At 40.7% G+C, this 24,495-nt stretch overlaps 3 protein-coding genes across 5 annotated transcripts in view; 2 read left to right on the forward strand and 1 right to left on the reverse strand.

The window, feature by feature from the left end:
* Positions 1-13,326, reverse strand: part of WDHD1 (WD repeat and HMG-box DNA binding protein 1) — a 55,768-nt gene extending 42,442 nt beyond the window's left edge. For 2 of the 3 annotated variants that reach the window (XM_036307746.1, XM_036307763.1), the window contains exons 1-5: positions 13,244-13,326; positions 12,935-13,027; positions 12,608-12,692; positions 2,488-2,599; positions 41-192 (exon numbers count right to left, since the gene is read on the reverse strand). In XM_036307746.1, the coding sequence (XP_036163639.1) occupies positions 41-192; positions 2,488-2,599; positions 12,608-12,692; positions 12,935-12,959 (374 nt within the window). In that variant the 5' untranslated portion in view covers positions 12,960-13,027; positions 13,244-13,326. The remainder of the gene's footprint in view (positions 1-40; positions 193-2,487; positions 2,600-12,607; positions 12,693-12,934; positions 13,028-13,243) is intronic. The other variant, XM_036307754.1, reaches the window with a different exon arrangement.
* A 227-nt stretch (positions 13,327-13,553) lies between these two features.
* Positions 13,554-24,495, forward strand: part of SOCS4 (suppressor of cytokine signaling 4) — a 28,723-nt gene continuing 17,781 nt past the window's right edge. The window contains exon 1 of the mRNA XM_036307783.1: positions 13,554-13,686. The gene's annotated coding sequence lies outside the window, so the exon portion shown is untranslated. The remainder of the gene's footprint in view (positions 13,687-24,495) is intronic.
* The window catches only part of MAPK1IP1L (mitogen-activated protein kinase 1 interacting protein 1 like), a 49,974-nt gene continuing 39,040 nt past the window's right edge, over positions 13,562-24,495 (forward strand). The window contains exon 1 of the mRNA XM_036307795.1: positions 13,562-13,686. Within this exon, the coding sequence (XP_036163688.1) occupies positions 13,628-13,686 (59 nt within the window). The 5' untranslated portion in view covers positions 13,562-13,627. The remainder of the gene's footprint in view (positions 13,687-24,495) is intronic.

A 24,495-nucleotide genomic window follows, 5' to 3' on the forward strand; every position in this document is an offset into this window, starting at 1 on the left:
TTTAACAGAATTATTTCCTTTTCTGATATCAAAGTCTTACCCAGATCCAGCAGCGATTTTTGTACCATCACTATTAAAGACCACATGATTTGCATTTGTGGTGAAGCGAGTCAATATACCATCTGGAACTCCTTCGGGAAATGTATGGACTTGAATAGTATTGTTCGATACTGCAGTGACCAATTTTCCACTCTAAAAGAAAAATATAAGAAATATTGGCAAGACAAATCCAAATTGATTGGGAATCTCTCCATAGTTAAATATTAAAAAAAAATAAATAAAACCAACCAAAAACAAAAAACCTTATAAATATAGCACATGTCAAAAAAAATTATCAGTGTACAATTTTCCTGAAATGTATATTAGCAAGAAAAATTTATTTGCTGCCTTTAGAAAACTTCACCAGTCAAACATTTAGCCTCTGATTTTTCTTTTACTTCTGGTTAAGAAAAAGATTTAATTAGTATTTTTATGGATTTCCAAGTGTCATTAAAGAAAAAAAAAGGAAATAGGAGAGCTTTTCAGAGAAAACATAGCTAGTCTGAGTGAGGGATGAGCACATTAGAAGATATAGCCACAAGGGTCACACTATAGTTTCCACACTAAAATAATTACATGTCTTTCTGGAATAGGATAAAATCTAAATGCAGAATCCACAGCACCTTCTTAAAAACACTAAATAGCCCTAGCTAATGTGGCTCAGTTGGTTGAGCATCATCCTGTGTACTGAAAGTTCACCAGTGCAATTCTTGGTCAGGGCACATACCCAGGTTGTGGATTCAATCCCAGGTTGTAGCTAGCGCGGGAGGCAGCCAATCGATATTTCTCTCTCATATTGATGTTTCTCTAAATCAGTGGTTCTCAACCTTCCTAATGCCGCGACCCTTTAATACAGCTCCTCATGTTGTGGTGACCCCCAACCATAAAAATATTTTCGTTGCTACTTCATAACTGTAATTTTGCTACTGTTATGAATCATAATGTAAATATCTGATATGCAGGATGTATTCTCATTGTTACAAATTGAACATAATTAAAGCATAGTGATTAATCACAAAAACAATATGTAATTATATATGTGTTTTCCGGTGGTCTTAGGTGACCCCTGTGAAAGGGTCGTTCGACCCCCAAAGGGGTCGTGACCCACAGGTTGAGAACCGCTGCTCTAGATGTTTCTCTTCCTCTCCCTCACCCTCTCTAAAAGCAATAAAAATATATTTTAGCCCTGGTCGGTGTGCCCCATGGTGTCAGTCTATGCACTGAAGGGTCGTGGGTCGATTCCAGTCAAGGGAATGTACCTCAGTTGCAGGCTCGATCCCTGCTGGGCATGTGCGGGAGGCAACTAATCGATGTGTCTCTCTCACATTGATGTTTCTCTCTCTCTGTCTCTCCTGTTCCCTTCCAATCTCTCTAAAAATCAGTGGAAAAATATCCCCAGGTGAGGATTAACAAAAAAGAAGACAACTAAGTACACAAAAAATCTCAGGCTTCTAAATGATCCGCAGATACCACTGTTTTGCAGAATTTTTAGCTAAAAGTCATAAAAAGTTAAGGATCTGCCCCAGTACTATAGTTTGATTACTTTTCAAAAAAAGAGATTAAGTCCCAACATACTAAATCATAGCCTACCAACCCAATAGAATTTTTGATTAACCATATGGTCAATTTATTAATTGTGATTAAATGATAACCACTAAGAGAAACAAACTACTCAAGTTTGTTAATAAATATCCTCTATCATATAGCAATACGTCTCAGCCACATTTGCACATTTAGGACCCTTGGCCTACCTATAGCACCTGCTTCCACTCCAATGGAAAGAGAATTTGATGATAACAATGACATGTTACCAAACAGCAAAATTTGGGAGAATGCATACATCTGTTTAAATGACAGTACAAATGTTTCAAATTTGAACTGTAATTATACATTTATCAAGTTCAATTACTGGAAAACTAGTGAAAAGTACTATTTATGTCTACATTATAACTACTGTAATTAAACAATCCACAATAAATTCATAAGGTTGAAGCAAAGCTGACAATAATCTAAACGTGAAGACAAGAGAATCAACAAAAAACTATAACCAATTCAAGACAACACTGATGATGCTAAGTGTTCTTTGGCAAAACTAGATACACCAACTATTCACGTGTGCACATCTACAAGAATTTTGCAACCTGGCTGTGTGTTTCTTGCAGACAGATTTCTTAGTAGAGTACTGATTAAGTACCCTTAGCTCTAATGAAGAATATTGGCAACTCTTTAACAACATGATAACTAGCCCTCTATTAATATTAAAGTATATAACTGTACTCATTTACCTGAAAGATCTGAATATAGAACTGAGGTCATTTTCTAACAAATCTACTGGGAAACCAAATCACTATCAGTACTCTGTCAATTAGTAAAAGTTTGAAAAAGAATTCCTGGTCAGGGCACATGGCAGTACAATTTTACATCAGTTGCTGTAATTGTTTTTAATACCTTCAAAGCACATGAATATGCCTTTTCTCCAACATTAATGGACTTAGGATCATCATCATCCAAGTCTTCCCAAATCCTCACATCACCATCACTTCCACAAGTCACAATACAACTGTGAAGGAAACACACTCATTAAAAAAAGTCACCCTGTTTTCAGTCCGATTTTTTAGAATGCTACTTAGGTGGTTTTTTTTAAATAAAATCAAGATATTAGATAATATGTTTTCTCATTTTACATTCATAAGCCTCAATAACAAAGACTGCTAACCTCCTATGCTGTAAAGTAAAAGGTGAGTTTAATGTTCTCTTTAGTTCTTCTTTGGCATACTAGTAAGTCTTTATCTATATATACTAGAGGCCCGGTGCACAAAAATTTGTGCACTCGGGGGGGGGAGGGGGGTCCCTCAGCCCGGCCGGTGCCCTCTCACAGTCTGGGACCCCTCGGGAGATAACGACCTGCTGGCTTAGGCCTGCTCCCGGGTGGCAGAGGGCAGGCCCAATCCCTAGGTGCAGCCCCTGGTCGGGCTCAGAGCAGGGCCGATTGGGGAGTTGGGGCGCCACCCCCTGTCATGCACAGAGCAGGGAGACTGGGAGGTTGTGATGCCACCCTCAGTCACACTCAGGGTAGGGCCGATTGGGGGGTTGGGGCACCGTCCCTTGTCACACTCAAGGCAGGGTGGATGGGGAGGTTGCGGCGCCGCCCCCTGTCATGCACAGAGCTGGGCCAATCAGGGGGTTGGGGCACTGCCCCCTGTCACTCACAGAGCAGGGCCCATCAGGGGGTTGGGGCGCTGCCCCCGTCACACACAGAGCAGGGCCCATGGGGGGGTTGGGGCTCTGTACCCTGTCACGCACAGAGCAGGGCCAATCAGGGGGTGGGGCACCACCCTCTATCACCCACAGAGCAGGGCCGATCAGGGGGTTGGGGCACCGCCACTCTCACACTCAGGGCAGGGCCGATGGGGAGGTTATGGCTCTACCCCGTCACACACAGAGCAGGGCCCGTGGGCGGGTGGGGGAGGGGTTGGGGAGCTCTCCCCTATCAGGCACAGAGCAGGGCTGATCAGGGGGTTGGGGCACCTTCCCCTGTCACGAACAGAGCAGGGTGGATAGGGAGGTTGTGGCCCCGCCCCCTGTCACACACAGAGCCACAGGGCGATCAGGGGGTTTGGGTGCTGCCCCCTGTCACGCTGATCCCGGTGCCGGGAGGCCTCATGGCTCTGCTGATCCCGGTGCTGGGAGGCATATTACCCTTTTACTATATAGGGTAGAGGCCTGGTGCATGGGTGGGGGCCGGCTGGTTTGCCCTGAAGGGTGTCCTGGATCAGGGTGGGCGTCCCCACTGGGGTGCCTGGCCAGTCTGGGTGAGGGGCTGAGGGCTGTTTTCAGGCTGGGGGTGACTGAAGCTCCCAACCACTCCTTTTTTCCTTTTTTTTATTTTTTTATTCTGGGCCAGCTTTAGCTTTGAGGCTTGGCTCCAGCTCTTAGGTTTCTGGCCTTTGCTTACAATGTTGCCATCCTGCTGGCTGAAGCCAGGTGGTATTTGTTACAGAGTTTCTTAAACTGCAGGCTCAGAGGCCTGCAGCCGCAGGCGGGGAACGTTGGTTTCCTCTGTCACTGAGGCAACCAAGCCTCATGTTAGTTTCAAGCTGCCTGGCTGCCGGCCGCCATCTTGGCTGACAGTTAATTTGCATATCCCGCTGATTAGCCAATGAAATGGGTAGCGGTTGTACGCCAATTACCATGTTTCTCTTTTCTTAGTGTAGATAAAAAGCCAGGATGACTGGTCGCTATGACACCCACTGTGGCCAGTGAACCGCCCGATCAGGCGGCGGGGCCAGCTGGCCAACCTCCCACAGCCCCTCCCCCCAGCAGGCCCCACCCCCTATGAGCCCCCACCACCCTGATCATGGGCAGGGCTGGCTGGCCAACCACCCATGGCCCCTCCCCCCAGCCAGCCATGCTCTGATCAGGCCCCAGTTGGGGCAGGCTGGATGGCCAATCTCCCACCATCTCCTCCTCCCGACAAGCCCGGCCCCAATCCGCTCCAATTGGGGCCAGGCCGGCTGGACCCCACCAGTGCATGAATTCGTGCACTGGGCCTCTAGTTTGTAATAATGTAAGAAGGATGAGTATGTAAATCTCTGTAACACCAGGGACCAGGTCTCCTGTGCTAACCATTGTGTCTTTAGCACAAAGCAGTCTGATATATAGGAACTTTGATGTTTGTGGAATAAATAAATGGATGCAAGAGTTCAATTACCCAAAACTGATTATGCAAATGGCTACCTATAGCTCTCAAATCTTATTTTACATATTGTCTTGCAAGTGCTTTTATTCATCCAGTATGTGTCCTATCTACACATACAAAAGCCAATGAAATATAAAAATAATATGAACAATGGCAAAGAAGAGCCATAAAAAGAATTGTGGATGTTCAGAAGAAAAAGATTAGAAAATCAGAAGGGTGGTATTTACACTGGGAAGTCAAAGGACAAGTAGGATACGCTGACATTGGTGAAAAGAGCAGTTTCAAACAGACAAAACACATGAACCAAAGTATGAAGTTAGTAAAGCTTGTGGGAGTTTCGCTAGAGCAGACAGTCCAAGAAACAGAAAGAAAATGTAGATTGGGATCATTCTATTTAGGATAACCTTAATGCCAGAGTGAGGAGCTTGGACTCCATTCTATACGAAATAAATAAGAGGACCATAAGTATGTTTCCCCAGAATATTCCTGGTTATGCATCCAGCTGGTTTAGCATTTATCCTTAATTAGTATTAGTTGCATCAAAATTGGTTGGGGTGAGTTTGACAGATCTCTTCTTTGCACTTCCAGCTTTTGTCATGATCCTGTTTTGTAATGTAACAAATGCAATGAATAGAGTTCTCCATTTAACACATAGGTAAATCTGAAAGACAATGGATGATAACTCATCTCCCCCTTTCCATTCCTTTCTTGATGCAAATTAACACCTCCTTTCAAGGACAACAGGTGTTAACTGATAAAAACCAAAGTAAGGCCAAATATGAGTCCTTAGGGAAAGTGATTTTTTTCAGTACCCAGTGGTGATGGGAGAAACATTTCATATTGCTGTCTCTACCAACTATTTGGTCTACCAGCCACAAGAGATAATACAAAGTTGCAAATGCCAGTTGGTGGGACCAGTGGGAAATAGTAAAGTACAGGAGAATTAACAAGAAATATATGCAGGTCCTAGCTGGTTTGGCACAGTGGATAGAGCATCAGCCTGTGGACTGAAGAGTCCTGGGTTCGATTCCAGTCAAGGGCACATGCCAGGGATGCAGGCTCAATCCCCAGTAGGGGGCATGCAGGAGGCAGCTGATCAATGATTCTCTCTCATCATTGATGTTTCTATCTTTCTCTTCCTCTTCCTTCCTCTCTGAAATCAATAATATATATATATATTTTTTTTAAAAAGAGAGAGAAATATATGCAGCAAACAGTTATGTAGTCTTTTGGAGAGCTTTTAGAGTAGTTTGAACATCCTTCCTACAGTATTTTTGTCATTTACTGTAGAAATAAAAATACTAATTCTATTATTGGCTATACTTTTTAATTTTCGCAAAAACAAAAAACTTTCAGTAGCAATAAACTGGAGAAAAATACTTCAAGTGCATGTTTAATAAAAAATTAAATATTAATTTGTCTGCTCCTCAAGCACTTGACAATAAAAGTGTAACTTGAGCCCTAACCGGTTTGGCTCAGTGGATAGAGCATCGGCCTGCGGACTCAAGGGTCCCAGGTTCGATTCCAGTCAAGGGTATGTACCTTGGTTGTAGGCATATCCCCAGTAGGCAGTGTGCAAGAGGCAGCTGATCGATGTTTCTCTCTCATCGATGTTTCTAACTCTCTATCCCTCTCCATTCCTCGCTGTAAAAAATCAATAAAATATATTTTTTTTAAAAAAGTGTAACTTGAACAAAATCTTAGTTGACATTTACCATGGGGCCTAGAATGACAAGATAAACAACTCCTGAAAAAGCATACAGCATCTACGTCATTAAGTCCACAGGCTGCCTGAAAACCATGTTCTGCAGCTGCCCAGTGAGTGTGATCACGATGGACAAGTCATGATCTTGTCAATCATGACTATGCTGTCCAATAGAACTTTCTGATGGTGGAAATGGTCTACATCTGGCTACTGAGCAATTGAAATGAAACTGAGGAACTGAATTTTTAATTTAGTTAATTTTAATTAATTTAAATCTAAATAGCTACAAGTAGCTAGTAACTACTGTACCGGACAATGCAGCATTAAGACAAATGACCAGCGCTAGCTGGTTTGGTTAGTGTTGGCCCATGGACTGAAGGGTGGCAGGTTCTATTCCTGGTCAAGGGCACAGACCTCAGTTGCAGGTCCAATCCCTAGCCCAATAGGAACAAGTGCGGGAGGCAACTAATCGATGTCTCTCTCTCACCTTGATATTTCTCTCCCCTGCCCCCTTCCACTTAAATCAGTGAAAAAATCAGTCTGAATTTCAGTGAAAAAATATCTGCCAGTGAGGATTCTTTTAAGAACACACACACAAAAAACCACGTTGTTCTAAATCAATTTTGTTCATTTTTCATTCTAAGTTTTCTAGTGCAAGTATGAAAAGTGAAATGATAGCTGTTAATGTGCTGTTTCCATTAGTAAAAGAGCTTTTCAAACAGTTAAATGATATTGGTTTTACATCAATGTCATCAAAGTTTTGAAACAGAAAATGAGTTAGATTAATTCCAATAATGGTTTAGTTTTCCCTTCAGTTTATGGAAACAAAATACAGCTTCATTATGTTGAAAGTGAAACACCTGACATTATTAGGAATACTATCAAACTTCATTTGAAAAGTTCAATGCTAAAGATAAAATTCTTACTTTTTATAGTAACACTATACGTTCTCACAGAGCACAATACTGTAAGAACAATGTTCTTACTAATCTATAAAACTGAAATGTACTTGGAACTTGAATTATAATTCATAATTACGCCCAATTAAGCTGTTATAATATACCAATCAAAACAGAAGCCATACTTGTCAAATTTTTAAAAATATATTTTTATTGATTTCAGAGAGGAATGGAGAGGAAGAGAGAGAGAGAAACATCAATGATGAGAGAGAATCATTGAGCAGCTGCCTCTTGCATGCCCCACACTCCAGATTGAGCCCACAACCTGGGTATATGCCCTGTCAGGTAATCGAACCAGGACCTCCTGGTTCATAGGTCGATGCTCAACCACTGAGCCATGCCTGCTGGGCTAGATTATATATTTAATGTTAAATTATCAATATAAAAGACTTTTTTAATGTTAAATATCACAAATGTTTTTTAGAAAAATTGTTTTGAAATAGTTTTTGAAAAGAAATATTATAGGCCAAAACATAATAATATGCTAATCAATAAATAATTCAAAATATTATCATTTTAATTGCAATTCTCTTGAAATCCTTATCCTCATTCTCAAAGGTGTCCTAATTTAGATGATAAATTAAGAAATCCCCTGTAAGTTTCTGAGAACCAGGACAAATTCTACTAATGTCTTTATCTTCCTTAGCACACATTTAACTACGAAAAGGCAATGATTTCAAAGGCATTTCTCACCATCTGGATTCTCTATCCTCACCGAGCAACATTGTTCCCTATCAGACCACCCCTCCCTAACCTTTCCATTGGGCCTCATGAGATTCATGGTCAGGCACCAGCAAAATTTCTGTATTATTAGCTCTTTTTCTGAACATTCCTCTAAGGACACTGCTTCCTCTTAAGCCCTCTTAAGTGATGGCCGATTTCTTTTCTACATCCCTCTGGGGCCTAGAGGTAGGCCTTCCATGCATTTCATTCATTTCCACTTGAATTCTATTGCTACACCCTCTTTTTAAAAATGAAATTTTTTAAAAGTTTGAAACTGCCATCAGACCACCTATAGATTCTTAAAGAGAAATCCCCCTAGTTCCCTAAGAATTTTTAGCACAAGATTCATTGTTATTTTCTATCCTATCATTATTCCTATCATTATTCTTAGTGTTTTCAACATCCTATCACATTGTTATTTTCTATCCTATCACTATTCCTATCATTCTTAGTGTTTTCAACATCCATATAGGTGAAACCTTCTGATACTCGATCTTGCCCTCTGCCCCATCTCAGACTCTCATAGTGACAGACTAGATTTTGTCTTTACCAATATAATATAGCAACTGCTCCACAATCTCAACTTCAATCATCCTAATCACTTATCTTTATACCTGGCACCCTTAATATCCTAACTCCAACATTTTTTTAATTCTATTAGGACCTACAATCTAATGAAACTACCTTTTCACTGTCTCTCCTTTCAAGTTCTCACATCGCTCCTAAACTGGCTTAGATTCCATAGTCTGTTACTAAAATCACTCCTCTGCATCACCCTCAAAGCCCTCGGCCCTCTTTGACTTTATCATATTTACCAGGCAAAATCCCAAACTTGGTTATATCCAACTCTCTGCCTATTAAAAAAATTTGCACTTGCAGAACTAAGTAAGGCTGAAAAAAAACCGCACACAAATAACCAAGTTATATGTCCCGCTATATTCCCTGGTTCATTCAATTAAATTTATGATCACTAACCTGAAGTAGGCCTTTAGAGCTACACAGCAATCCCACTATATTCCCTGGTTCATTCAATTTTCCATCTCTTCTATCTCTCTCATATCTATTTCTCTTGTTTCAAACCTACACCTCCTCCCTACTTTCAAATGATGACTTCATGTCCTATTCACTGAGAAAACAGAAGCAATCTATAGAAATTGTCCACATGTTCTCCCCATCCCTTATAGAAGCCCCTTCCCTCCACATGAATTTGATCATGCTCCTCCTACATTTGGCCAATCTCTCCCTCTAGTACCCAATACACTAGCCCCACACCTAATCAGGACATCACTCCAGCAATCTTCTCTCTTTCTGCTATGAAATCAAGTTATCCCTCTCTATTGGATCATCTCCACGCATATATATGCTGTAATCTTTCTCACTTTATAACAAAACAAAAATCTTTCCTGACCCCACATTCCTACCCAATTATCCTCATTCTTTGAGTGCCAGACTCACTAACTCCAAATCCTCCCTTTCCATTCTCTTGATTCTACTGCAACAGAGTTTTTTCTTTTTTCTTTTTCTTTTTTTTGATTTGAGAGAGAGAAAGAAGAAAGGAGGTAAGGAGAGAGGGAAAGAGAAAGAGACACCAATTTTGTTGTTTCACTTATTTATGCATTCATTAGTTGCTTCCTGTATGTGCCCTAACCGGAGATCAAACCTACAACCTTGGAGTATCAGGATGGCACTCTAACCAACTGAGCAACCTGACCAGGGCAAGGTTTTCATTCTTACCATTCCATAAAAAAGCTCAAGATCATCCATGTCCTCCACGTCACTAAAGCTAATGGTGAATTCTCCGTCCTGAATTTGATCCACCAGCAATATTTAACATAGTTTAGTATTTCCTCCTCAAAATGCTTACTTCATTTGGCTTCTAGAAATCATTCTTCTATCCTGGTTTTCTATTTTCCTTGCCAGCCCTTCTTGATCTCTAAATATTTTTAATTGTTCCAGGGCTTAGCCCTTGATTCTTTTTTCTTAATTGCATTCATTCCTTCCCTAGGTGATGCCATCCAAGTTCAAAGCATTAAATACCATCTCTATATTGGCAACTCCCACATTTAGATTTCCAGTCAAGACCTCGGTCCTGAATTCCAGAAGGCATCAGCTAAAGATGTAGATTTCTATCTCCAGTTCACATTTCTTCTCTGAGCTTTAGACCCATTTACTCAGCTGTCTACTTCTCTCTTTGAATATCTCAAAGACATCCTTCCTACACTAAATCATGTCCAAAAGCTAACTCAATCTCCACCCCCATTCTACCACTGAAATATGCTTTTCTCCAAGCTTTTTAAACATCTGTGAATGGCACCATTACTTCCCCATCTAGAATCACAGATGTTATCCTAGACACTTCCCTCTTCTTTGTCCTTAATATCCATCCATCCTGCTGATTTCACCTTTTTTAAAATATATTTTTATTGATTCCAGAGAGGAAGGGAGAGGTAGGGAGAGATAGAAACATCAATGATGAGAGAGAATCATAGATCAGCTGCCTTCTGCAAGCCTCTTACTGGAGATTGAGTCCACAACCCAGGCATGTGCCCTTGGCCGGAATCGAACCCAGGACTCTTCAGTCCCTAGGCCAAGGCTCTATCCACGGAGCCAAATCAGCTAGGGCTCATTTCGCTTTTTAAGGATTTTCTGAATGTATCCTGTTTTCTACATACCCTTGTTTACTCTAGTCTGAGCTTCCATTACATGAACCAGACTAAGACAGACACCTTCTAATAGTCTCTCTGCATCCATTCCTACTCCTTTTCTTCCATGCATCCTCTCAAAAACAAGAGTCTGGCCCTAGCCAGTTTGTCTCAGTGGATAAAGCGTCAGCCCACAGACTAAAGAGTCCCAAATTCAAGTCTGGTCAAAAGCCTGTACCTTGGTTGCAGGCTTGATCCCTGGCCCTGGTCAAGACTCATGAGGGAGACAACCAATCAATGTGTCCCTCTGACATTGATGTTTCTCTCTGTCCACTCTCTCTAAAAATCAATGGAAAAATAACCTCTAATGAGGATTAACAATAACAACAACAACAAAAGAGTCTGATCATATCTCCTCTCTGCTTCAAATCTTTAGTACCTTCCTACCATATGAAGTCAAGATTCCTTAATAAAGCCCAAAAGGCGTTGGATAGGATGCCTACCTTCACAGATTCATCTCATGTCAATCTCTGCATCACTATCCACATTTTAGCATCACTAGCTTTCCCTCAGTTCTTTGAGCATACCGCAGTCCCTATTCCCACGGGGCCTTTACACATGGTGTTCCCTCTTCCTTGAACGCCAACACCACCACCCCGCTGCCACCACCTATCTCTTTATACTTCTTAATTACTACTCAGTCTTCAGATCTCACCTCAAAAAACACTTCCTCATGCCCTGGCCAGGTAGTTCAGTTGGTTAGAGCAGTGGTCAGCAAACTCATTAGTCAACAGAGCCAAATATCAACAGTACTTCTTCAAAATAGACTCGCCCAGGCCAAAAACCGACTTCTGCGCATGGGCCACAAAGTTTCAACCGCACTGGTATTTTGTGGAAGAGTCACACTCAAGGGGCCAAAGAGCCGCAGGTTGCCGACCACTGGGTTAGAGCATCACCCTGATAGACCAAGGTTGCAGTTTCAATCCCCGGTCAGGGCACATATAATTATCAACCAATGAATTCATAAATAAGTCTAACAACAAATCAATGGTTCTCTCTCGCTCTCAAATATCAATTTAAATAAACAAAAAGAAATACTTCCTCAGAGAAGCCTTCCCTGCCTCTTCAAACTACATCAACTCCCCTTCAGTTAGGCTTATCATTGCACATATCATTTCATACTTCTGAGTGTAATTCTAAATGTACATTTATTTTATGTGATTAATTTGTGCTCGGTGTCTATCTGAAAAGACCTTAAAGTCAATGAAGGAAAAGATTGTGCTTCGTTAACATGACTGTATCTCTAGCTCTCAGTGGAACAGCCATGAACACATTTTTTTAATGAAAAAAAATCAACACAGACGTGACAGAGGAAGCCACAGAATTAGACAGGGCTGCATAGGAGTGGGATTTAGAAAGATAAAAGGGACCACGACAGCCCTGGACAGGCGGCTCAGTCTGTTGAGGGGTCCTCCCTACACCAAACGGTGGCAGGTCAGATTTCCGGTCAGGGCACATACCTAGGTTGAGGGTTCGATCCCCACCCCACCCCCCTTTTCCGAAACTCTCTTCCTCCCTCCCTTCCTCTCTCTTTAAAAATCAATGAAAACATATCCTTGGGTGAAGATTTAAAACAAGAAGGTGGGGGGTAGGGCCAGAATGACCCTGGGAAAATATCACCATAGGGACTAAGCAGAGGAAATAAATTAGGGGGGGGGGGAGGGTAAAACCATCAGAAAGTTAAAAACAACAAAAAAGGAAACAGCCTCAGGAAAGCCAAGGGAGGATAACATACAAAAGAGATAGAAGGGGCCACTGAATTTGACAAGTGGGCACCTACCAATCCGACAGGATAGCCCGTGAGATGCTGTGAGGAATTGAACAGAGGTGAAACACAGAGGAAAGCGCGCGTCTTTCCAACTCCCCTGGAAGCAAGATTTTACACTCATCAACTTTTTTTTTTATATATCCTTCAACTACCAAGACAGTCCGTATAGAATAAATCTAAGGAAAATATGTGTGCCACTTTATATTTCAACCTTATTTCTCTATATTGGTACGAGTCATGTTAGGCTGACTGCTTATCTAACACATAAGAATAAATGTTCTAATATTTACACCTGAAACGTTTTTGTTTTTTGTTTTTTTGCTTCTCAAAGTACTTTACCTCCCCGAATCGTCAAAACAGACATCCGTGTGTCCCTCTGTATGTCCGTATCTCATCGGCTTCTGTGTGGCAGGCATCTTTTCCTTCGCCTCCCTGGAAATGTTTTATCACATATAGTATTATTTTAAAGACGAAAAAGCCGGGGGCTGGGGGACAAGGGGGTGAGCCTCCCCACGGGCATGCTCCCGGCAGCCTCTCTTCCCCCACCCGAGTGGCACAAACAGAAAAAGCAAATGGAGTGTCTGTCAGACAGTAATCCTGGAAGAGGACACTCTTCTCTCCGGCGCGAGTAGCGAGAGAAGGACTCACCAAGCCGCCTGAGCCCCGCGACAGGAGAGAGGACAGGCAACCCCCGGCGCGCAGACACTTCCCGCGCTCGGCGCGCTCGCCCCACTGCGCCTGCGCCGCCCCGCCCACGCCCGGCGCTAATCCCGGCCCCAGGTCGCGGGCTGGTGACGTCAGCTGCGAGGAAAGAGCCGGCTGCCGGGGGAGTGAGGAAGAAAGGGGAGGGAGCCCGACACGGAAGTGGGGGTAGCGTCTGGGGAGCAGACGGAGGCGGTGACCGCGACGTAAGAGACGGGAACCGGGCGCCGAGAGGTGGGAGCTCGCAGAAAGGCCACCGCCTCGGGAGACCTACATGAGGTGCAGGAGTGGCTGGGCTTCCCGTCTCCACCTCCGCGAGCACCCAGACTGATGGCGATGGTGATGGCGGCTGCTACTCGGACAGCCCCAATGAAACTGCGCTCGGAGCGGTGAGTGGGGGAAGGGTGGTTGCTGCCGGGCCTTGGGGATGGGGGTCCGCGCCTACCTTTCCGGCTCTTCTCACGTGCGACCACGTCCGCGACCCTAAACGGGTCCAGCCCTTCCCGGGCGCCCGGCTAGAGAATGGCATCTTCTCTAGAAGAGAGGGAGGCAAGACCTTTCTCGAGCCTTTGATCTTGGCATCCTTCGCACCCTCACCTGGTCGTTTTTACAGAGATCAGAAGGAGGGAACATTTAATCACAGTGTTCGGTCCCTGAAGGTATGGCGAGTACATTAACGCGTAGTCTCGGGGATCCACATATATCCCTGAAGAAGAAAGTTGGGTTTCCCTGTTCAGACCCCACTTAAGTTCACAGAAGTGCGCATTTGGATCTAAAAGAAGAGCTAGAACGAAAGTATATTGTTGAATACTTCGGTCCTTGTAATCGTTGCTAAGGTCTTGGTCATTGAGTTGATGCTTTGCTTGTGTCTTCACGTTCTCCATATTAGTAGACCGGTCTCTGATGAAACCTTCACAGAGTGTGTGTGTGTGTGTGTGTGTGTGTGTGTGTGTGTGTGGTCCCCCACACAGCCTCAGTTATACATGGTTTAGGACATAAGTGAGACGTTTTTCTGTTGTAGAGATTTCCCTGTTGTTCTTCTGTCTCGTTCCATTTGGTAAGGTGGCTCACACAGAGTGAAGACAAACCCGGGTATTGTTCCGCGGCGGTGGCATTGTGTGTGTAAAAGGGCTGTTTTGAGAGCCGGGGCTCCAAACAGTCTCGCTAGATACTGGGGTTTGCTGTGTGAATGAAGAGGAAGAGTGATTAGCTGAAAAAAGAACTTGGGATGTGTGGGAAATTAACCAACCTAGTGTCGCATTTCCCAGTGAAAGGTACCTGAGACAATCCATCTGAGTTTTTTAGATAGACTGACTTACAAAATTTTATTTTTTATCAAAGTAAATATCATTGGATAGACAGTAGGGGTCAAGCCGAACTCCGACATTGTTCATCTCAATACTGAATAAATCATGATGAGATTTCAGTGTAGGCACTATTCAGAGCTCAGCATAAGAAGAATTTGGAAATTGGAACAAGAATTATAGCTATGAAACGCCCTAACTATAATGTCTGTGATACCATTTGACTTTAAAAATATGAATGCGGTCCACACTTCTGTCATTTCGCTTTGCTTAGCAATCAAGCCATTTGATTCATAGGCTAAAGCAAATATTCCTTTACAAATTTCACATGTATGAAAAGAGCTTGTGCCTTACAGTCAAACAGCCCTAGGTTTTAATTTTGATTAAACCCTGAACACGCTCCTTTACTTCTCCAGATTGTCAGGTTTCTCATCCCCAAAATGAAAATGATACCTATCTCCACCAAACTGCTAAAATATATAGGAGATATTCATGGATGTATAAAACTAATTATTATTAATGTGTATTGGGTGGGCATTTGATGGTTTCGTTTAAAATGGAGTCGGTTTAAGTCATTATCCTGTAAAAATTTTCAAATATGAAAAGATGTAATCTTGTTTTTGCTAGTGTGTTTTTACAATTCTGTTTCTGTTTCAGTCAAATGCCTGCAAATTTTAATGTCTTCAGTGAGTTCATGGTCTTCCTGAGGAAAACAGACATTCAAATATGTATGAGATGATAGTGCAGTAATGAAATGTGTGTAACTTAAATGTTAGCAAGATTTCTGGTTATTTAAGATTACATGGCTTTTTAAAAAGAAATCGATGTAGTTGTCTGTCACTGATGTAGCTATCAAAATTTTCCAAATGGATGTGTTTATCATTAACAGTGCATGTCTCACAGAAGTGAGTAGCTGAATGAACTCACTGAAAATGATGCCAAGTTCAGATCCAATTGCAGTGAAGTTAGTTAGCTCTGTTCTGTTGTGACCATTCATAGTACCCTTAGGCTCACAAATATTATTGGTCTCAAGGGCAATAGAAGGAGAAAACATGAATATATTACCATTTGACTGATGGTGGTATTACCTACATAAATAATAATATCACAGTGTTAGAGTCAGTTTATCCAAGAGGCATATTAGTATTGCCTTATGGAAGGGGTTTTAAATATACCTTTTCAACAAAATATGTACTTTATATAAAAGTCATTGATCCTGTGAAAGAGAGTGTAACGATAATTGAAAAAACATTGAAGGGAGTTTAGAAATTTGTATATATCTGAATGTATCCTAAAACTCACCAGTCTTTTTATTTATTTTTTAATATGTTTTTTATTGATCTCAGAGAGAGGAGGGAGAGAGAGAAACATCAATGATAAGAAAGAATCATCGATCCATGGGCTGCCTCCTGCATGCCCCCCACTGGGAATTGAACCCGAAACCTGGGCATGTGCCCTGATCAGTCATAGCTCGACACTCAACCACCGAGCCAGACCAGCCAGGCTCACCAGCCTTTTAAATTTATTTTGGGGGTAAATAATACTTGCACGTGTACAAACCTTCTAGGATATAAAAGGGAATACAGAAGTCCTGCTCCTAGCTACTTAGCTCTGCTGTCTAAAAGCAGCCAGTATTTGAGTCTTGTGTTGTTATATTGACACTGGATCCTTATGACAGCAAGACAGATATAATCCCTGTTTTAGTGATGAAAAAAACTGAGACTCAGAAAGTTTATAATTTGTTCAAGATCACACTCCTACCAGATGTCAGAGCTACAAATAGAAACCAGGTCTTTTACCTTCTGATCTAAGGTAGTCTTACTACACTGCTCTCCATATCATAACTATTGCCATAAAACTTAGAATTTAGTGACGCATACCAAGACATTAAAGCAATTTTATTTAAGTCTAGAGACACCTTTCACTAGGTTATACATAAAACTTGTTCCCAAGCTTAAATATAAGCATATGTAATTATTATAAATCAATGAAAAGAATCCTTATATAATAAAAATTTTCAAATATTTCAAAAGGCTAATATGCAAATTGTCCCTTCTACCGGGAGTTCGACCAGGGGGTCCGTGGCCCCTCCCCCCAGCTGGCCCTGCCCCCGATCGCCCCTCCCACCCCATCAGAGGTGGGGCAGCCCGGCCAACCTCCCACTTCTCCTCCTGGCCATCCCAGCCCAATCAGCCGGCCAGACCCCACCCATGCACCGGGCCTCTAGTAATCTATAATAACTTAAAAGCAGTTTGCCTTCTATTTCTGTTGACATCTATTACTAAGTTAGCTTGCAAAAACTACAAAACTTATATACATCCATAATATTTTTAAAATTTTTTAAATATTAAGACTTTTAAAAATAGCTTGTTTATTATCAGAAGTAATATACCAGTAAAGTGCTTTATGATATTTCAGAAATGCTGAAGTCTCTTCAGCCTCAGTTTTTTGAAGTATGTTTTTGTGCAGATTTTCTAGCCTTATATATAAATAACCTTTGTTTAATCTCTTTCCTTTTTTAATCTTAATTTTGCTACTTTTCCACCTTTCATTTTTAGAAATTAGCTTCTACATGAAAAGTTATGAGTAATAATAGAAAGCAGCTAATACGTATTTTCATTAAGCTCAATGTGTGCTGCTTTTGTACATTTTAATCCTGGCAGTAAAAACATGAAGCAGCTGACATTATCCAGATTTTACAAGGGAAATACTGAAGCTAAATGAGATTTTTAAAATCAGTTGACTAGTAAGTGACAAAATTTTAATTTTAGTTTGTGTTTGATGATTTAGTAGCTCATGCTATTTCACCTGTACCATGCTTCATTTTAAATAGAGTATAGTGAAAAACTATAGGCTATTATTTTTTATGGAGCTTAAAAACTTTAAAATTTTGTCTTTAAACTAAATTGCTCTTAATAGACTGCAAGAAAACAAGCCAAAATGTCTAACTTGACCGCCTAATTGAGTTACAGTTGACCCTTGAACAACTCAGGATTTAGAGGCCACAGTCCCCTGCCCTCATGGTCAGTCAAAACTCTGAATATGACTTTGACTCTCCCAAAACTTAACCTACTGTTGCCCATAAGCTGCCTATTAACACATATTTTGTATTTTATATGTATGTATATATTCTTACAATAAAGAAAATAATATTAAAATCATGAGGAAGAGAAATACATTTACAGTAGTGTATGTATTTATTGGGGAAAAATTCCACATATAAGTATACCCATGCAGTTCAAACATGTGTTACTAAAGTGTCAACTGTATAGTGTTTTTCCTTTTTTATTGATGCATTGATTGATTGATTGTTTCTTAGAGAGAGAAAAAGAGACATTGATTTGTTGTTCTACCCATCTATGCATTCATTGATTGATATTTGTATGTGCCCTGACCAGGGATCAAACCTGAAACCTTGGCTTATCGGGACGATGCTCTAACCAACTGAGCTACCTGGCCAGGGCAGGTATAATTTTGATTCATTCACACTGGATGGCTGTTGTTGTGTTGGTTGTTGTCATTTTTTTTAATTTAACAATCTTAAGTTACTAGTAAAAAAGTCAGTGCCCCTGACTAAGTATTACATGTTTTAAATATTCTTATGGCACACTGGTTGAAAATTGCTGCTCTAGATTAACTTCTTTCAGTTACAGGTTACTAGACTTTTCTCTTTATCTTTAGCTACCATGTTCAGGAAATGTACAATAATGTTAATAGCCCAAGTTAAATATTTCCTTAAAATTTATTCCCCCACCAAAAAAATTATGGTAAGCCAAATATCCGAAATCATTGCTTATGCAGGTTTCCTTTTATTTATTTTTTTAATGTTCATGTTTTTTAAAATCTTTATTGCTGAAAATATTACATATGACCCCTTTTTTCTCCCATTTACCCCTTATAAGCCTGCCCTCTGGTCCCCCCGCCCTAGGCCTTCACCACCCTATTATCTGTGTCCATGGGTTATGCATGCCTACAAGTTCTTTGGTTGATTTCTACTCACCCACCCACTTCCACCTTCCTGCTGAGATTCTATAGTCTGATCCATGCTTCTGTGTTTCTGGATCTATTTTGTTCATTAGAGTCCACATATGAGTGACATCATGTGATACTTGTCTTTCTCTGACTGGTTTATTTCGTTTAGCATAATACTTGCCAGGTCCCTCCATGCTGTCTCAAAGAGTAAGAGATCCTGCTTTTTATTGCTGCATAGTATTCCATGGTGTAAAGTACCACAGCTGTTTTATCCACTCATCTACTGGGCTGTTTCTAGATCTTAGCTATTGTAAATTGCGCTGCTATGAACATAGGGGTGTATACATTCCTTCTGATTGGTGTTTTGGTTTCTTAGGCTATATTCCTAGAAGTGGGATCACTGGGTCAAATGGGAGTTCCATATTTGATTTTTGAAGAAACTCCATACTATTTTCCATAATGGCTGCACCCCATCAGCAGTGTACTATGGTTACCTTTTCTCCACATCCTTGCAGGCACTTGTCATTTGTTTATTTGTTGATGGTAGCCATTCTGTCAGGTGTGAGGTGATACTTCACTGTCATTTTAATTTGCATCTCTAATGACTTTGAGCATTTTTCATATGTCTCTTGGCCATCTGTATGTCCCCTTTGGAGAAGTGTCTATATTTAGGTCAGTGGTCCTCAACCTTCCTATTCCTGCAACCCTTTAATACAGTTCCTCGTGTTGTGGTGACCCCCAACCATAAAATTATTTTCATTGCTATTCATAACTGTAATTTTGCTATTATTATGAATCGTAATGTAAATATCTGATATGCAGGATGTATTTTCATTGTTACAAATTGAACATAATTAAAGCATAGTGATTAATCACAAAAACAATATGTAATTATATATGTGTTTTCCGATGGTCTTAGGCGACCCCTGTGAAAGGGTCGTTCGACCCCCAAAGGGGTCGTGACCCACAGGTTGAGAACTGCTGATTTAGGTCCTTTGCCTATTTTTTGATTGGATTGTTTGTCTTCATTTTTTTAAGTTAAATGAGTTCCTTATATATTTTAGATATTAACCCTTTATCAGATGTATCATTGCCAAGTATGTTCTTCTATACAGTGTGCTCCCTTTTCATTTTGTTAATGGTTTCTTTTGCTGTGCAGAAGCTTTTTAATTTGATATAGTCCCATTTGTTTCTCTCTCTATATATATTTCTTCTCATTACAGCAGTCCCTTTAGCATTTCTTGCAGTGCTTCATGGTGACAAACTCCTTTAGCCTTTTTTTGTCTGGGAAGCTCTTTATTCACTATCTGTTTTGAATGATAACCTTGCTGGATATACTAATTTTGGTTTTCAGATCCTTGCTTTTCATTACTTTGAATATTTGTTGCCATTCCCTTCTGGCCTGTAGGGTTTCTGGTGAAAAATCAACTGACAGCCTTATGGGAGCTCCTTTGTAGGTAACAAATTGCCTTCCTCTTGCTGCCTTTAAGAATCTCTCTTTGTCTTTAATTTTTGGCATTTTAATTATGATGTGTCTAGGCTTGGGCCTGTTTAGGTTCTTCTTGCTTGGGACTCTCTGTGCCTTCTGAACTCGTGTGACTATTTCCTTCACTATGTTAGGGAAGTTTTCTGCCATTGTTTCTTCAAACACATTCTCTATCCCTTGCTCACTTTCTTCCCCTTCTGGCACACCTATTATGCAAATATTGTTACAGTTTATGTTGTCCCACAGCTCCCTTAAACTGTCTGGATTTTTTATTGTTTTTCCTTTTTGGTTATATGATTAAGTGATTTTTTTCTATCCTGTCTTCTTTTTTTTTTTTTATTTTATTTTTTTTAAATCTTTATTGTTCAGATTATTACATTTGTTCCTCTTTTTTCCCCCCCATAACTCCCCTCCTCCGTTCCCGCCCCACCCTCCGCCCTCACTCCCCACCCACTGTCCTCATCCATAGGTGCACGATTTTTGTCCAGTCTCTTCCTGCATCTCCCACACCCCTTTCCCCCCCAAGAATAGTCAGTCCATTCCCTTTCTATGTCCCTGATTCTATTATAATCACCAGTTCATTCTGTTCATCAGATTATTTATTCACTTGATTCTTAGATTCACTTGTTGATAGATACATATTTGTTGTTCATAATTTGTATCTTTACCTTTTTCTTCCTCTTCCTCTTCTTAAAGGATACCTCTCAGCATTTCATATAATCCTGGTTTGGTGGTGATGAACTCCTTTAGCTTTTCCTTATCTGTGAAGCTCTTTATCTGACCTTCAATTCTGAATGATAGCTTTGCTGGATAAAGTAATCTTGGTTGTAGGTTCTTGGTATTCATCACTTTGAATATTTCTTGCCACTCCCTTCTGGCCTGCAAAGTTTCTGTTGAGAAATCCGCTGACAGTCGTATGGGTATTCCCTTGTAGGTAACTGAGTTTCTTTCTCTTGCTGTTTTTAAGATTCTCTCTTTATCTTTTGCTCTTGGCATTTAAATTATGATGTGTCTTGGTGTGGTCCTCTTTGGATTCCTTTTGTTTGGGGTTCTCCGCGCTTCTTGGACCTGAAAGTCCATTTCTTTCACCAGGTGGGGGAAGTTTTCTGTCATTATTTCTTCAAATAGGTTTTCAATATCTTGCTCTCTCTCATCTTCTGGCACCCCTATAATTCTGATGTTGGTACGCTTGAAGCTGTCCCAGAGGCTCCTTACACTATCCTCGCATTTTTGGATTCTTTTTTCATTTTGCTTTTCCGGTTGGGTGTTTTTTGCTTCCTCGCATTTCAAATCATTGACTTGATTCTTGCGCTCCTCTGGTCTGCTGTCGGAAGTCTGTATAATATTCGTTATTTCAGTCCGTGTATGCTTAATTTCTAGTTGGTTCCCCAATATAACATCGAGGGTCTCATTAGTTTTCTTGTAGATCTCATTAAGTTTATCGGCGGCTTCTAAACAGTTCTTGAGAGACCTTAAAAGTGTGGTTCTGAACTCTATATCTTCCATTGACAATTTTGTCCTATTTCTTTGTCTCCGCATTTTGTTATGCTTCCTTGGTGCACCCCCTAGTGATCTTTGTGCCTCTATCCTGTCTTCTAATTCACTGATCCGATCCTCGGCTTACCCTAATCTGCTGTGTATTCCTTCCACTCTGTCCTTTATTACTGCTGTGTCATTTTTCACAGTTATTATACCTTTTCTTATGCTGTTGAGCATCTTTGCCATCATTATTTTGAACTATGTCTGATAAATTTTTTATCTCCATTTCATTTAGCTCTTCTTCTGGAAAATTATCTTGTTCTTTTGTTTGGGGCTTGTTTTTTTGTCTCCCCATTTTGGCTGCCTATTTGGGTTTGTGACTCTGTATTGGGTAGATCTGCTACACCTCCCAATCTGCAGTGCAGGTCAATGTCGGATGCTGTTTCTGACTGGCACTGGGTATCCTGTTTGGAGCTATCAGCAATCCACAGCTTGTGGCTCCCTCTGCTAGGGCTGGGTGCCTTTGGAAAGGACCAAGATGTACACTATGGTCTGCTTTTCCTAGCCCTGGGCCCAGAAGGAGATCAGGCAAAGACTCAACGCCTCCAGAGATCCTCCTCTGCCTACAGTCTGATTGTATTCAGTTTTGATTAGCCTTAAGCTATCGGCCACTAGGTGGGGTGAGAGGTTTTCCAACAGCTTAGGGTAATTGCTTCCTTCTGCAGGCTGATTGTTATTCTCAGTTTCATAATGGGCCTCAGAAACTCCACAGATGGGGCAAGGAGTTTTCCAATAGGGTGGGGCAACTGCCTTACTCCCAATCAAAAACCACCTGGATAACAAAGGTCCACTGGAGAAAGATGTCCTCTGTAGCATGAGGGAATGACTCAGCACAGGAAATCAGGGTATCTGCCTTCTGATGTCTAACCCCAGAACCCCCATCCTTGGCTTCTGTTCACACAGCTCCAGTCCATTCTTTCATCCCTCTGCTGGAGTCCAAGGTGAGTGGCTGCACATGAAATTTTGTGTGTTGGCCCTTTAAGAGACTGTCTTTGACTGGCAAACAGCAACCCTGCTGCTTTTCACAGCCAGATGTTATGTGGGTACCTTTTTCAATTCTGGTGCTCTGGGCTGGGGAGCCCACCTTGGGGTTTAGACCTCAGAGTTCTCGGTGGAAGTCCCCACAACTGAGATATACCTCCAGAACTTCAGCCCATTTGTGCCTTCACACCTTCCACCAGTCTCTGTGTGATTTCCACTTTCCATCCTTGGTTATCAGGGTTCTCTCCAGCTAGCATTCAGCATAGTTTTTCTGTATTTTAGTTGTAATTCCAGTTTGGTCCTGGAAACGTGTTAGTGTAGCATCGACTTACTCCGCCACCATTTTGAGTGTCCTCTTAAGCAGGTTTCTTAACTGAAGAACCTCTTGGAACCTTACATAAAAGCAAACTGCTTTTAGAAAAGTAAGTGAGAAAATGGGAGAAGAGAAGGAGGGCACAGTAATACTAATCGAGTCCTTTTATTTTTGTAATCCAGTTAAGTCCTGCCTTGGCTGCGTAGTTCAGTTGGTTAGAGCATCATCTCAATACATCAAGGTTGTGGGTTTGATTCCTAGTCAGGGCACATACAAGAAGCAACTAGTGAATCCATGGAACAACAAATAAATATTTCTCTCTCTCTCTCCCCCTTATCCCTTCCTCTATAAAATAAAAAATGAACAAAAATAACTCCAGTTAATGTCCATGGGCCCAGATAGCATGAAAAAAGGAGACACAGTTGACCCTTGAACAACACAGGTTTGAACTGCACAGGTCTACTTATATTTGGGTTTTTTTTCAATAAATATATTGGATAATTTTTTGGAGATTTGTAACAATTTGGAAGAACTCACAGATGAACCACATACCCTAGAAGAATTGAAAAATTAAGAAAAAGTTAAGGATGTCATAAGTGCATAAAATATATATATAGATACTTGTCTATTTTAATTTATACTACCATAAAATATACACACATCTATTGTAGAAAGTTAAAATTATTTAAAACTTTCACTCACAAACATTTACAGATTATACATGATGCCCTTCACAATGGAGAAATATAAGCAAACAGATGCAGTATTAAGTCATAACTGCATAAAACTAACTGCAGTACATACTTATACAATTTCATAGCCACATTCTGTTGCTATTGTGGTGAGCTCAATTGTGAATAATTGCTTAAAAGGCTGTGTGATGCTAATCATCCCACTGTGATAAGTTTGTCTCTCCAGTAAATTCTGTATCATAGTAAAAAGTGATCTCTCATGGTTCTTGATATTTTTCACCATATTTAGTGCAATACCATAAACCTTCACAACTTGGTACCTATATGAAGTGCCACTAGTGATCTTAGAAGTGCTCCAAAGAAGCAGAGAAAAGTCATGACATTAAAAGAAAAAGTTGAATTGGTTGATATGTATCATAGGTTGAGGTCTGCAGTTGTGGTTGCCTATCATTTCAAAAGAAATGAATCCAGTGTAAGGACTATTGTAAAAAAAAGAAAAGAAAATTTTGAAGCTGTAGCTGCTGCTTACACCAGTAAGCATGAAAATCTTGCACTTTTTGTGAGATACTTTTTTATCTTATATTGAAAATGCAGCTTTTATGTAGTATTGCAATAAGAAAGACATACTTATAGACTCTAATATGATTGGAGAAAAAGAGAAGTCATTATATAACAACTTAAAGCAAAAGGAAGGTGTTGGATCTAAAGCTAGATAACTTCATGCCTGCAAAGAATAGTTTGATGATTTTAGAAAGAGATTTGGCTTAATAAATATCAACAGGAAAAGCAGCTTCTGCCAACCAAGAGACAGACAAGTTCCCAGAGGCCATTAAGAATGTAATTGAAGAGAAAGAGTATCTGCCTGAACATATTTTTAATGCAGAGCTAATAGACACCACACCAGAGAAATT

This window comes from Myotis myotis, unplaced genomic scaffold (genome assembly GCF_014108235.1).
Source record: "Myotis myotis isolate mMyoMyo1 unplaced genomic scaffold, mMyoMyo1.p scaffold_m19_p_1, whole genome shotgun sequence".
In the NCBI taxonomy this organism is placed as follows: Eukaryota; Metazoa; Chordata; class Mammalia; order Chiroptera; family Vespertilionidae; genus Myotis; species Myotis myotis.